Source organism: Vanessa tameamea, chromosome 31 (assembly GCF_037043105.1).
Source record: "Vanessa tameamea isolate UH-Manoa-2023 chromosome 31, ilVanTame1 primary haplotype, whole genome shotgun sequence".
Taxonomy (NCBI): domain Eukaryota; kingdom Metazoa; phylum Arthropoda; class Insecta; order Lepidoptera; family Nymphalidae; genus Vanessa; species Vanessa tameamea.
Genome location: NC_087339.1, coordinates 3,552,996 through 3,566,971, shown reverse-complemented (window position 1 = coordinate 3,566,971; position 13,976 = coordinate 3,552,996). Strand labels below are relative to the sequence as shown.

Here is a 13,976-nt window from a genome sequence, read left to right as displayed (position 1 = left end):
AAATTGTAATTGACAAAATAGTTTTATATCAATTTTAGTCTAGTCACAAAATTCACTACGATATTTTCTAGTGTTGTTTTAAACTCTTGTTATGCTGGCAGCCCCAAACTTAACTTGTTGCGACCCTTATTTGTATACATCCAGAGCAGGTATTTTTCTATAAATAGTGACAAATTTAGACGTTGAGTAAGTGAGACAAATTATTAACTGAGTCTATGCCAATGCACTTATTGATCGAATGTACTGTACTATATGTGTATTGATATTTTTATATGAGTTATCACCTATTGCACCTGCGAGGTACTGACAAAGCTGAATTCGCACCGGCTTCCGTGAAAATCGTCAGCAGTTAAAGGTAAATATTTTTACGTGTTATCTAGTGAAATAAAAAGTAACGTATAATAAAAACGCTAATTTTTAAAATATATTCTTTAAACTAAAATAAAAATCTTTTAAATGATTTCAATAGCAATTTGTAGCTTGTGTAATGCATAAGAAAACTAAGAAAACCGATTATTATGATGAAAAATTTGTAACTGCTTGCGAATATTTCAATTTAGAGTCCGTATATAAGTGAGTAGCTACTCGCCCCGGGTTCACACGGGTTGATTAAAACCGCATTAAAATCTGTTACGTAGTTAAAAAGATCGAAGCGAGCAGAGCGACAAGCGACTTTGTTTTATACTATGTAAATAAATAAATCCCCTATTCCAAAGGTACCCCCTCGGCATAGCCTAGCTGTGGAATAGGATCCTACTAATCCGAAGAACCTTTATATTATCAGATGTGATCCTATTTCACCATGTTGCTCTAAAGCAAATTTGAACTACCTAAGATTAAAATTTATACTCTATCTACTAGCCAAATCAAGAATTAGTTATTCTCAAAATAATTTTAAAATGTGTTTAGTCATGAAATTTTATTTATTTGGTAGATTAGCAATCGCTTACCCTAAATAATAATAATTAAAAAAAAACTTTATTAAAGTAGCCAAATGTATGATTATAATTAAACATATTATGTATATGATACTTAAACATATTAAAGATATAATTGGCGAAGAGTTAAACAATATATCCTTAACTACATATATGCCGGGCGAATATGATGCTTCATTACATTGTTTTGTTTGAGCGAAGCGAATCGAGCTTTTGATAAATGTAGTAATTTATATTGCTATTGTCATAGTGCAATATATTATATATTTCATCGTAGGCCAGAAGCCAGAAGTCTATATTTGAGTTGAATCTATGCTGGAAGCTCTGATAATTTGAAAAAAGAATAGGCATTAGATAGGATCATATGATTTGTAAGTACAGCATACTGCTTGGTTTTAACCTACCACACATGCACACATGCACACACATGTGCTCACAAATATGCTCATATATATTTATATTCACCTTTTTTATATATTATAAATTATCATTGGAAATAGTTGCTATTGTACAGATGGAGTCAGGCGACCCTTAGTACAGGGCAACCTAGTTTGTCTCTAGTAGCTCCTGCCTCCCACATACAATTTTACTTATTATGAAGGCAAATGTAGAATATGAACTGCAATGTTCCCGGGAGAGAATAAATAAATTTATTATTATTATTTAAATATATATGACTGCGCATGCGTAGCGCCATGTTGAATTACGTCGGAATAGGCTATTTGACAAATGCGAAAAATAAAGTGTCAATTATTGTAATCAGTATAAATTATGAGTTTAAAAATGGTTATTTATCAATGAAAGTTGAAAATAATAATTAATTTATTCAAAAATCCTTGAATAAAAATGCATTTTTTTAAACGTTTGTCACGTGACACAAAACGCTCCCGATTGGTCGGGCTTATGATGACGTCACATGCTTATTAACCTCGTTTGCCTATTATATGTACTACAGATTACAATACAGGCAAGTAACGTCACCGACCCCATTGCAGCGCCATATTGTCAAAGTAGCGTTTTCGCGGGCTATGTAAAATTAAAATATGGAATTTTTATTATGATATTTTTCAGCAAATATGTACTAGATTTAAAAAAGACAACTTTTACTGGGTTCCTTAACCTCTACTAAATAATATAAAATGCATTTTAAAAACCAGTCAAATAGCCTATTTGATTTGACAACGGCTCGTCACTGTCAAAATCTAGCGAAGCGTCGTATGGATGGTTAGCGAAAACATAATGGCGGCATTCAACGGGGAAGCGAAGCCGTCATCGTAAATGCGCCACAAATACGACGAATCGCTTTTGGTCCGTGCAATCCACGATAGTTTTTGTTAATTTCGATTCATTTTATGATATAAAGTGATCAATGAGACTATTCATTTGATTTTTGGACTAAACACTGATTTTAATTATATTTTGAAGAAGTAAATTGATTGTACAATTGATTTTGACGTTTTATCTTGTTATCCGATTGCATCCAGAAGTCATAAATCATGGCTAATCCCGACGAAGGTGATCTCACGCCTTTATATATGACAGAGTCACTGTGATTGGTTGCAAATAATGTTGACAGTTGTCCTGCCATACATATTACAGTTCATAAACTAAAACAATAATATAAACAATTATTTTATGTGTGTACAATGGGCGGACTTATGGCTGATTAGCCATCTCTTCCAGACAACCCAATCTGAGAGAGTATTTTTAAAACAACGGGGTAGGCGGTGCCGTCATAAACTTAAATACAAATATTGACACACTAATACTTGTACTTAAAATATATATATACAAACATATATATATATGTTTGTATCAATATATATATATATCAATATATATATAAAACTCAAAAATAATATTTATATATATATATACAGGATTAAAAAAGCGTTCAAAACGCTTCTGTTGCCAAATTAAAAAAAAAAATTAAGGAATGCTTTTGTGCGAAAACTTACTATACAATTAGTGAGTTTACGGTTGATGCACACCTTGGGAATGAAACGATCGCCTCCTGGCTGTTTCTATTCATATACAATGTATGTATTTAATTAGTTTGACAAAGAAAAAGACCCGCAGAGTTTCTTTCGCCGGTTCTTCTCAGGTCAGGGCGTTTCCTTTACCGAATCGGTGGTAGTGTTTTTGACTATCAATAAGTAAGTGTAATGCTTCTATATTGAATAAAGGAATTTGACATTATAGACATTATTAAACACAAATAATGTTGTTGAAGACGTCTAAATTATTACAAATAAAAAAAAAAAAAAATGGTGAATTGAAGGAGTATTTTTACTTAGAGAACAATTCCACCACCCTTGGACATCGGTCCCGTAAGAAATGTTAATCATTCCTTATTTCGTCAATCCGCAACCAACAAAGATGTTGATGTTCCTTGTGCCGGCTTCTGACTTATTTACCCTTTAACATGAACGTGTCACATTGGCACGCGTGATATCTGCTGATTAAGTTATGTGCAGTGACGTGAAGAGTTATGGAATGTGTTCAGTGTTATTAACAATAGAATTGATGATACAAAGTTTTGGTAATTCTGTGTCAATTTTGGTACTCACATCGATCAAACGTCACATACATTTTAGAATTAATTAGTTTTAATAAGTTAACTTAAATGATTTCGTTATTTTGGAACCGACGCTGCCAGTCTACGTAATTATATTAACACAACAATATATGAGGACAGGCTGATACCTACCTAGACGGGCTTGCACAGAGCTCTCCTTCCGTAAACGAACGCGTCTTGTGCATTTCTTTTTGATTAAATAGATATTTATCTTGGTGGTACGGCTTTGTGCAAGCCCCTTTGGGTAGGTACTACCCACTCATCAGATACTCTACCGCCAAACAGCAATACTCTGTATTGTTCTGTTCCGGTTTGAAGGGTGAGTGAGCCAGTGTAACTACATGCACAAGGGACATAACATCTCAGTTTCCAAGGTTGGTGGCGCATTGGTGATGTAAGGAATAGTTAATATATTTTAAAGCGCCATTGTCTATGTTCGGTGGTGACCACTTACCATCAATATATATATATTTTTTTTGTTACAGCAATGGCCGACCCAGCTCCACGCCAAATGGTATCATGTCCCTACAACAAGTCACATCAGTTGGAGCACTATCGTATGCACATTCACCTGCAGAAATGTAGGAAACAACACCTAAATTGCAACAAAGTTACGTGTCCCTTCGACTCAACGCATGTCGTAAATGACGTGGAGCTAGATGTGAGTTATTATTCAATTCTGTTGATATAAATGTATACATAACTATAGAGTCGATTTCAATGGCAGGAAGAGGAAAGGTGTATAAACTTTGACCTTGAATTGATGTGACGTCATTGGCCGAGATTTAATTATCTGTGGTATCATCATGGAAGAGAAATGGACCAAGAATAGATCCCAGAGGGACCCCACATTTCATAGATCCCTAGGATATCTCTTACTAATTACATCAATCCTCTGAACACGAATGTTCAGATACGAAGTCAGTACATTGAGAGTGGCCTCTTTAAGGCCGACGTAGCTCTCTGAACAGCGGGTCATGTTGCACGCGATTGATAGCCTTAGATAAGTCACGATATATCCTTAAAGAATGTCGATGAATTTGTTCTCGGAAATTTAGAAGTATGATTTTTTTTTTATTGACAACATCACATACATCACTCTGATCCCAATGTAAGCAGCTAAAGCACTCGTGATATGGAAAATCAGAAGTAACGACGGTACCACAAACACCCAGACCCGAGACGACATAGAAAACTAATGAACTTTTTCTACATCGACTCGGCCGGGAATCGAACCCGGGACCTCGGATTGGCGTACCCATGAAAACCGGTGTACACACTACTCGACCACGGAGGTCGTCATCATGATCATGATTAAAGTGGATATAAGTAATGACGTAAAATATTGTTATAATTTACATAAATAATAATATATTAACAAAGAACTGTGCGTACAGCATAATTAGCAAATCGCATGGGAAACGTAAATCTAAGTTTTATTTATCTGCAAAGTGCAGAGTCTTGCCGTTGAAATGTGAAATACCAGCCACCCGACCCCTCTTAGCAAGAAAATATTACGAACCCTGTAACTGTCTGTAAATTCCACAGCTGGGCTAAGGGCTCTTCTTCCTTTGAGGAGAAGTTTTGTATAGCCTATTCCAATGGAAAAAAAAACCTTAGATTTACGTATATTATGCCATTTAGTAATAACAGCCATATTGTGCATTACTAAGAGTTTATGATTAATATATCTTTATTTTATAAATAACACAAGACTATTGCACTTAACTACTTATATCCACTTTAATTTTACTTCCAAAATTTTGATAACAGTTTCGTTGACGTTCAACGCGCCATTTTTTCAAATCCATAGTGAATATCATAGATTAATCAAGCCCTCGACCAATGATATCGCGTCAATTTGCTGTCAAATTTGGCTTTTTTCCTGTTATGGTTGGGATAATTAATTCGACCACACTGTTCCATTTGGGTTAGTATACACATGTGGCAGAATTTCATTGAAATTAGACACGTGCAGGCTTCCTCACGATGTTTATCCTCATCGAACTGGAGATGAAAATTCAGTGGTGGCCAGTCACATACTTACGAATAAATTATTGTTCAAGTATCACGTGAGTGTCTGCCCCAAGAGAGAGATGTTGGACAGCCAGATGTATGTTATGGATAACGATTACCGCCCAGCCGTGGAAGTGCAGCCTCCGCCAGTGGTCACGTATGAGGAGAACTGGGACGATGTAAGTCAATTTAATTACCTTTTAAGTTACTTCACATTTTAAGACGTGGGGGCAAATGTTGCAAATTAATTTTGAACGAGTTCCAAAGATTGGAACTGAAGTGGGTTTCGGCTCTTATTCTAACTACGTGCAAGCTGTCGGATTATGGAACAATATACCCCTAATATATTAGAAAAGCTATCTCTAAATTTACTTTTAAGACTCGTGTACGTGAGGACATACTGTCAGAGAGCCCCTAGCTCTCATGATATCTGTGATGAAGTATTATTTATATGTTTTTACTATAGATAGTATATGTCGATATTTATTTTGTAGATATATGTATGTATTTTTTTTTATAGTATAGTTTGACAAGCATATGGGTCACCTGATGGTTAGTGGTGACCACCGCTCATAGACAATGGTGCTGTAAGTAATATTAACCATTCCTTACATCGCCAATGCCCCACCAACCTTGGGAACTAAGATGTTATGTCCCTTGTCCCTGTAGTGACACTGGCTTACTCACCCTTTAAACCGGAACACAACAATACTGAGTACTGTTGTTTCGAGGTAGAATATCTGATGAGTGGGTGGTACCTACTCAGACGGGCTTGCACAAAGCCCTACCACCAAGTAAATATGTTTCTTTTATTCTATAGTTTTGTGTTGTTGGTAATTAATTACCGCCTTCAGGGTTTTCTAATTTACCTAAAGATTGACTGGCAGAGAATCAGGCATTAAGTCTGCCTTTTGTTCTGTTTACTTTGTGGTTGTTGTTGTTGTTTGTGTTGTTTGTTGTAAGTCATTAAATAAATAAATATTTTATCGTCAAACTGGTATAGTAAACTTAGTATTGTTGTGTTCCGGTTTGAAGGGAGAGTGACCCAGTATTAATAGAGAATCAAAAGTATAATCTTGGTTTTTAAGGTCAGTAGAGCATTGGTGATGTAAGGAATGGTAATATATTTTACAGCGACCATGTCAATGGGCAAATGTTACTGTTTACCGTTAGATGGCACATTTGAGTCTGTTTGTATATTATAAGACATTATACAATACAGAATCAATAACCATGTGACTATCCCAGGCGTCAAGTATTTTGCAGAATTATGCTTTATAAAAAATAGTCAAAAGTGAAAGGAGAAAGGAGCAATAAAAATAAATTGCTTTATGTTAGAATTTGTCTGTCTTAATAATTTGATACCAAAGCTTTAAGACCATTGGTCGACCTTAATTTTATTTGAATTCTAACATCTGTCAAATGTTAAAAATATATATTTTTTAATATTCTGCCGTTATTTTTATATATACTTTAATTAGAGGCATGAAATAGGTGACATGTCGTATATAAATACTGGATTGATATATTGTTGTTGAATTTTAAACATCCTGTATTTATTTCACAGTTCAATACAACATCTTACATACCAGACCCAGCTAAGAAAGGGTCACATATTATTACAAAGATCAGAGGTGCAACGCCGTCCGAGAGGCGGAAGGCAAGGATGCAGGGTATTGCAAATTTCAAACCTCTAGAATAAACATACCAAGCATATTATAATATTTATTTAAAAAAAAAAAACAACATCTAAATATCATTTTGTTTAAAAAACAAACTTTCTCTATCTGTTGTTCGTGTCAATGTAAATAATACTATCAATTGATAAATATGAAAAATAACAGTGACGTTTATTATTTAAAGGAATAAATTTTATTTCTTAGTCTTTTTTTTTTTTTTATATTTTGACAGGAGTAATATGTTAAACTGCCCTACATAGTCCTTTGTTTATGGTTGTTATCATATTATTATATATAATGCTTATGTTTAAGTAAAGTACCAAAGTAAAAGTCCGTCTATGTTCCACTATTAGGTAAACGTCTCTTATGGTAATATTTGAGGTTATTACATCAAGCTGCGCAGGTTTCCTCGCGATTTTTTCTTTCAGTATTGTTTACAAAAATAATTCTGTGGCTTGGTACTAAAAGAGCTAAAATTAGTAATATAATCCTTGTTACCAATAAAAAAAAAATACTCAGTTTTTTTTTTGTATGTATAATTATTTGGTTTGGGCCTTATTTATTCAGATTTTGTTGATTTCTGTTGTTGTTCATAACAATTATATATTTCATATAACGTAACGGTAAACGGTAAACTAAAAATATAATATTTTCGATGTTATTAACTTTTAATTAAACACTAGTATCAAAATTGGATAATTACTTTACTGTTCTGTTTTCTATCATAGATATAAAAAAAAAGAACATTTTTTACATTTATATTGAGTTGAATTAAATTCAAACGACTAGCAAGTTCCTTTTTTAAAAATAAGCGTTTTTAAGTACATAACTAAAGGATGGTGCATTCCAGAATATTCTTAGCATTATTCATCCTCCTGCCCTTATCCCAATTTTACTTGGGGTCGGCGCAGCATGTCTTCTTCTTCCATACTTCTCTGTCGGACGTCATCTCACTTATACCAGAATATTCTTAGCATATTCTATATTTAAAGTTGTATTCAAGATTACAATGGATAGGATCTGAGTTTTGTAACATTATCTTTTAAGGACTCATTTTGACGATCATTAAGAGTGGTGAGCCAGTCTCTAAACTTCTATCCCTACAAAGTAGATCATAGATTTAATGTGATATTTGTATTTCGTACATTACGCTTAGATTAACGACAAAACATTGTGAACCAGCTCAAGAATGTTGCCAGTGTAAAAAATGTAATTTAAGTTGTAATAAAATCTTTATTGTTCTTTAAGTATGTTTTTAATCTAATTTTAACGTAACTATGTTAGTAGTTCTTCAATTATTCTTCAATTTGTCACGTTATTTTTAATTTAGCGTTATTTTCTTGACGCGTAGGGTGTGTTTTTAGAATACTTTTTTTTAACAATTGTGAAGAAAAAAAAAATCAAATTTAGAATGAAGCTATGTATTTGAAATGTGCGGGATAAGAAACCGGGGTGCTACTTAAGAATACAAGGAATGTAGACTAGAGATTAAGCTGTTGCTATGTATATTTTTATATTACACTTTTTTTTTTCATTTGTCTGTAGTTTTGACATAATTTCATCTGTGCTGTATCAACGAGCTGGCTGTATATATGATAGTTTATTCAAACCCCAAGAGGATAAAGCCAAATAAAAAAATATTTGACAGTGACAGTGTCAAATGTCGTATATTTGGCTTTTCGGGATAGAGTATAGATCTATTTACTGACGAATGTACGCTGCCCCATGACGTATATTATTGACGTGAATGACTTCTTATAATATGTATTTGTGTGCGTGAGACAATTTCGAGTTTTATTGAAAATTAAATGTGGAAAATGTGTTAATACATTGATATCGCTTTTAATGTGCAATTTGTTGTATAATTAAGTTCATTCTGTGGTCCATTTAAAGTCATATACTATTTAAATGTAAGTTTATTCTAAATAAACTTGTAGTTCCATAAATGTGGGTATAATATGTCATTTCAAGTGTTACCAGACTAGTGATTAAATTTATGGATTGATATCTCAATGTAAACTTTCATTAAATCTAAATGTCAATATTACGATGGTTTTATTTATTGGTTACCGTCATAACTCTACTCTCCCACTTCCCTTCCTTTCCTAACATCGATCCCTTGTATAGCCTATTCCAATAGAAGTAGGAAAAAGGATAAACAAACCTTTGATTTACGATTACATGTGATTTACTAATAACTTAGTTAATGTACTGTGCACTAAGAGTTTATGGTTAATTTAATTTTATTTAAAATACAACACTATTACACTTAACTACTTATTTCTACTTTTAATTTACTTTCAAAATTTCGATAACAGTTATGTCGACTTTCAAAACGCAAGTTCTCGCTAATCCATAGTGAATATCATAGATTAATCAAATTCTCGACATATAATATCCCGTCAATTTTCTGGTTGGTATTCCAACCAGGAAACCGTATACTTGAAAAATGCCATAGAATTTTAAGTGCTTTAAGAATGTATTTTGCCACTAGGCAAGTTTTAAGATCTAATGAGGAAAATTGACACACTCAATGTTTCATACTTGTGACATGTTGGCACGTGTCCGTATTTCGTTAACACAATTTTAGAGGAACACTAAAATATACACTAAATTTAAATTTTATGAATACCGATGCTATTAAATCTACTCTTAGTAAACCTACGAGTATTTCCGTAATTTGAATGTATGAATTTGTTAGTGTCTCTCAAACTGAATTAGTCTTAGATAAACCATTTATGATTTAATTTAGCATGTAACGATGGGTACGACATACGTATAAAGGCAATCCCTAATAGAGTTTAAAAAAAAATAGGAGTAAATAATTGAACAAAGACTATTTTGATTGAACAATCTTTTTGTAATAAGCAAGTTACGCATACAGCTCGAAGCTGACTTGGATTTCCCTTGAAACAAATAATGTATAAGCTTACATAGAGTAGGTTGTACATTAAAATTAGTTTGAAATAATGTTTGTTTTTTTTTCAGCCTTCCGACTGTAGCTAACTTAACTATGAACAAAATATTCTTTATTTTATTCAATTAGGATTCTATGATCAAAATAAAAGTAATATATGTTTTAGATTATTTTATTTAACACTATTTATATATTCTTCATCCATTTTCTGGAACTTCTCCGTCATGTCTTCAGGGATTTCCACCGTCGTTAAATCCTCGGCCCCAACCTCGTCTTCCTTTTGAATTAAAATATCAACAACATTCTCACAAGCGAGCAATATGTTAGGATCTTTCTCCCATTTATGATTTTCACGTAAAACATAATAAACACCGTTATCCCTTAATATTTCTCTGCCTTTACGCTGTGCACATAACTGATTTAACGTCTCAATTATCATCTTACGTATATCAACGTCGGCATCCCGTTGTTTCTCTTTTGGTAAATATTGTAGAGCTATCGGCAATTTATCCATTTCATCGTCAGGATAATCTTCATTACCCATCAATGGTGATAGCAAATACGTAAGTAACTCTAAATCATTACTTAAGAGGAAGTCGTGATATTTAGTGTCAAATGACAAGTTCCTTATTGTTCCAATAACACCACCTCTGAGTATAACTGATTGTTCATAGTTGCAGAATGGTAAAAGTTTTAGTAAAGGTACATAAGGATTTTCTTCTGTTAACCACTTACGTATTCTTGGGGAACAGCTTAGATTACTAAACATAGGCGCCAAGTAATGTAATTTCGATCCTTTTTTATTATAATCTAAGTTAACGAAAACATTTAATAAGTCATTTAAGTGAGGCATAAATGAGTCGAGACATTCTTCAACTATATTTTCTTGCCTTGTGATATTGGATAGTATCATACAAACGGCGTCCGCGTCTTTTTTTTGTTGATCGAGAACATAACCTATAAATATTTCAATGACATTTTTGTAAGACGGTTTGTATTTAATTATCTCAGAAGCGCCTGTTGTGTTTGCTGTAACATTAACAAGTAATAGTAACGCGTTTTTGTTAATTTCATCCACTTTATCATTAGTTAATTCAATGATACTCTGTATAATTTTTTCGTTCTTTAACAAAACATTAATTCCGTCCTCTGTACCAGACAGACCCAGTAAATGATCCAAAGCAATGTGCTTTAAGTCAATTCGTGCTTGCGGTTTTAGGAACTGTATCATTTCGTCTAGTGGATCTTTTGCCATGATTTATTAATTTAATTTAAAAAATAACTTTGTATAAAACGTGCGGAATATTTTCTTTACAAATATGTCATTGTCAAAGAAAACATCAAAATTTGATAATTGACAATGAACGTCATGAGGTATAAAATTACCGGTAAAATAATCGGAAGTTATTAGTGATAAGTATTATGGCTTTTTTTAAATTTGATATTTTTTTACATGTATTATGCAATTTACGGTTTTATATCGATATGTGAAAACAAATTTTAATGTATCTCATTATTTTAACTTATACTATGAACGCTGTCGCCTCTTCTTTTTTTTTTTAAGATGATGTGTAACGTTTATAGAATGCGATTGATCAAAAATCGAATCTAGGCTAGGACGAGCTAACAGTGGCTGATCACGTAAACAATGATTATAAATATTAAAATAGGTATTCATTTCTGTGATCATTTATTTTACTAAAATTAACTGCAATATTTTTATGCACGTATTACACTCTCGAACTATAACAAGCAAAAGGATAATTTTTGTTTCTATTAAAAACTATAGGATAATAGAGTAGTAATTTATAACACTAACAATTGCCTAATATATTATGTATTAAGCACAAACTGAAATAATTTAGCTTATTTAGCTTTTAGTTTCCTTACGAAAGAGTAGGATAGATCTCATCTCAACTCATGGAAAGTAAATGTCATCTGTCTCAACTGATTTATAGATCTGTAGCCCTGCGTTGTAACACCGTTAGCATCGACAAGTCACAATATATTATGACATAATTATTTGAAACAATGAATAGTTTTGTCGAGAACTATTAATTTGAATTAAGCTCTGAAAAGAACTATTTGTCTCCAAAGAACACTATGTTCAATTTTTCAAATTATATATTTACTTCCGTAGAAATTAAATCAATATATCAACTTAGATACTTTTAATGTAGACGTTTTAATTGGATGTTTATTTTATATTAATTTCCTGCATTTTTATTTCATTCTTTGTTTATATACTCGTTACTTTTTTCATCAAAATATTCCACTGCCTATTCCACTCGCCACAACCAAGAAGTTTTACTATATTGCCAGTCTCCTCTTAAAGATCTTATGTTACAAAACAACCATGAACAAAGCACATTACTTAATACCCTATTATGAATTTTGGGTAGTTTATTTGTAGATATTAAGAACAATAAAATACTTATACAATTGTTTAAAAAAAGTATCCAGTTTAAATGAATATCTAGGCTTTGAGTATTAGTGTCATAACCCATTAGCGTTGCATGTCACGCGAACTTCAGCGTGTTTGTCGCGTACGGTGTGATTTTCTATGTAGTTCTGTGGCGAAGCGTCTTGTCACGTATCAAAAACGCGCGTAAAACGTCACGTATAGCCTATTCCAATCGCAAAGATAAGCAAAACTTGAGTTAAGTATTTCATGCGATTTGCTAATAACTCAGCTATATTGTACACTACTAAGAGTTTATGATTAATATATCTTTATTTATCTATATTTATAACTACTTATATGCGATTTAATTTTAATTCCGATAAGTTTCGTCGAGGTTCAAAACGTATTTTTTTCACAAATCCATAGTGAATATCATAGATGTATTAAGCTCGATCTAATGATATCGTGTCAATTTGCTGTCAAATGTTGTTTTTTGGCTTTTTTTCTCTTATGTTTGGAATATAGTATAGATGGGTTATGGAATTGAGTTGGTAAAATATATTTAATAAAAAAACTGCAATGTGAATTTATTTATTCAAACAAGAGAAACACACCTATTCTAAACACAACTAATTTTTAGTAAGATGTTATAAGCTATATTCGAATTGAAATTTATTACTAAAATATACGATGATATAATTAAACGAATTAAAAGCCGTCAAAAAAGTTCCTTTTCTCACTTCAAGAGTGAACGCTCGACTACAAAAAAAAAAAAAAACTAATTGAACAATTAAAACCCTGACTTATGCTATCCTGTGTGACGTCTTAGTTGCGATTTATATCAAACGCGTCGCATAGAATCTTACCACAGCGCATTTTGCAAAAGTAAATTTAATCACACAATAGTTAAAGTCTATATTTGCATGGAACGCTTGTACGCGGTGGCAAAACGATTGCAGTCAATTGTGTTCCTATTTCTTAATATAGTGTAAACATTTTATTTACTTTACTACATATAAACACGATTCGATGTGACGCGTCTGATTTAAATCGTCCTTTAATATTTGTTTCGGAGTGCAACTTGACTTCTTAACTCCGCGTATTGGATTGATTCGGGTTTTGAACCAGCTATTATACCAATGAGACAGTGAAATTGAGATAATTTAATTCAAAATAGTTATCAGCTGTTGAGAGTTTGATTTTACTAGTCAAAAACATACGTATTGAAATTTTGGGCGGGAAAATGTATTTCGGCAAAAGACTGACGTTTGTGTCATTGTCATCAAAATACAAATCGTTTAAATAATTGTATTATTTATTGATTCAACAGATATTTATCGCTAAAGCTATGGGCTTTTTGTAGTCTCTGGTATGCAGTACAATTTTTAAATTGGTTTTGAAAGAGTCACACTTCAAGCTTCATCGCGTAACATTGGAGTTTTTT

General features: G+C 32.4%; 2 protein-coding genes across 2 annotated transcripts; one reads left to right on the top strand and one right to left on the bottom strand.

Annotated features, from left to right (window-relative positions):
- The first annotated feature begins 128 nt into the window (after positions 1–128).
- Positions 129–7,248, top strand: LOC113391357 (gametocyte-specific factor 1-like). Its single transcript, XM_026627293.2, has 4 exons — positions 129–355; positions 4,002–4,177; positions 5,583–5,711; positions 7,100–7,248. The coding sequence occupies exons 2-4, from the start codon at positions 4,004–4,006 to the stop codon at positions 7,232–7,234; spliced, it is 438 nt and encodes a 145-aa protein (XP_026483078.1). The 5' UTR covers positions 129–355; positions 4,002–4,003; the 3' UTR covers positions 7,235–7,248.
- A 3,038-nt stretch (positions 7,249–10,286) lies between these two features.
- LOC113391355 (protein HGH1 homolog) lies at positions 10,287–11,458 on the bottom strand. Its single transcript, XM_026627288.2, has one exon. The coding sequence runs from the start codon at positions 11,381–11,383 to the stop codon at positions 10,301–10,303; it is 1,083 nt and encodes a 360-aa protein (XP_026483073.2). The 5' UTR covers positions 11,384–11,458; the 3' UTR covers positions 10,287–10,300.
- Between the last annotated feature and the right edge of the window lie 2,518 nt (positions 11,459–13,976).

What these genes read in the sequence shown, in the direction of transcription:
- LOC113391357 (XM_026627293.2), top strand. Translation starts at nt 4,004, where the DNA reads ATGGCCGACCCAGCTCCACGCCAAATGGTATCATGTCCCTACAACAAG. An exon ending in TAAATGACGTGGAGCTAGAT is followed by an intron (nt 4,178 to 5,582) that starts GTGAGTTATTAT and finishes TTATTGTTCAAG; the next exon opens with TATCACGTGAGTGTCTGCCC. An exon ending in ATGAGGAGAACTGGGACGAT is followed by an intron (nt 5,712 to 7,099) that starts GTAAGTCAATTT and finishes TTTATTTCACAG; the next exon opens with TTCAATACAACATCTTACAT.
- LOC113391355 (XM_026627288.2), bottom strand. Translation starts at nt 11,383, where the DNA reads ATGGCAAAAGATCCACTAGACGAAATGATACAGTTCCTAAAACCGCAA.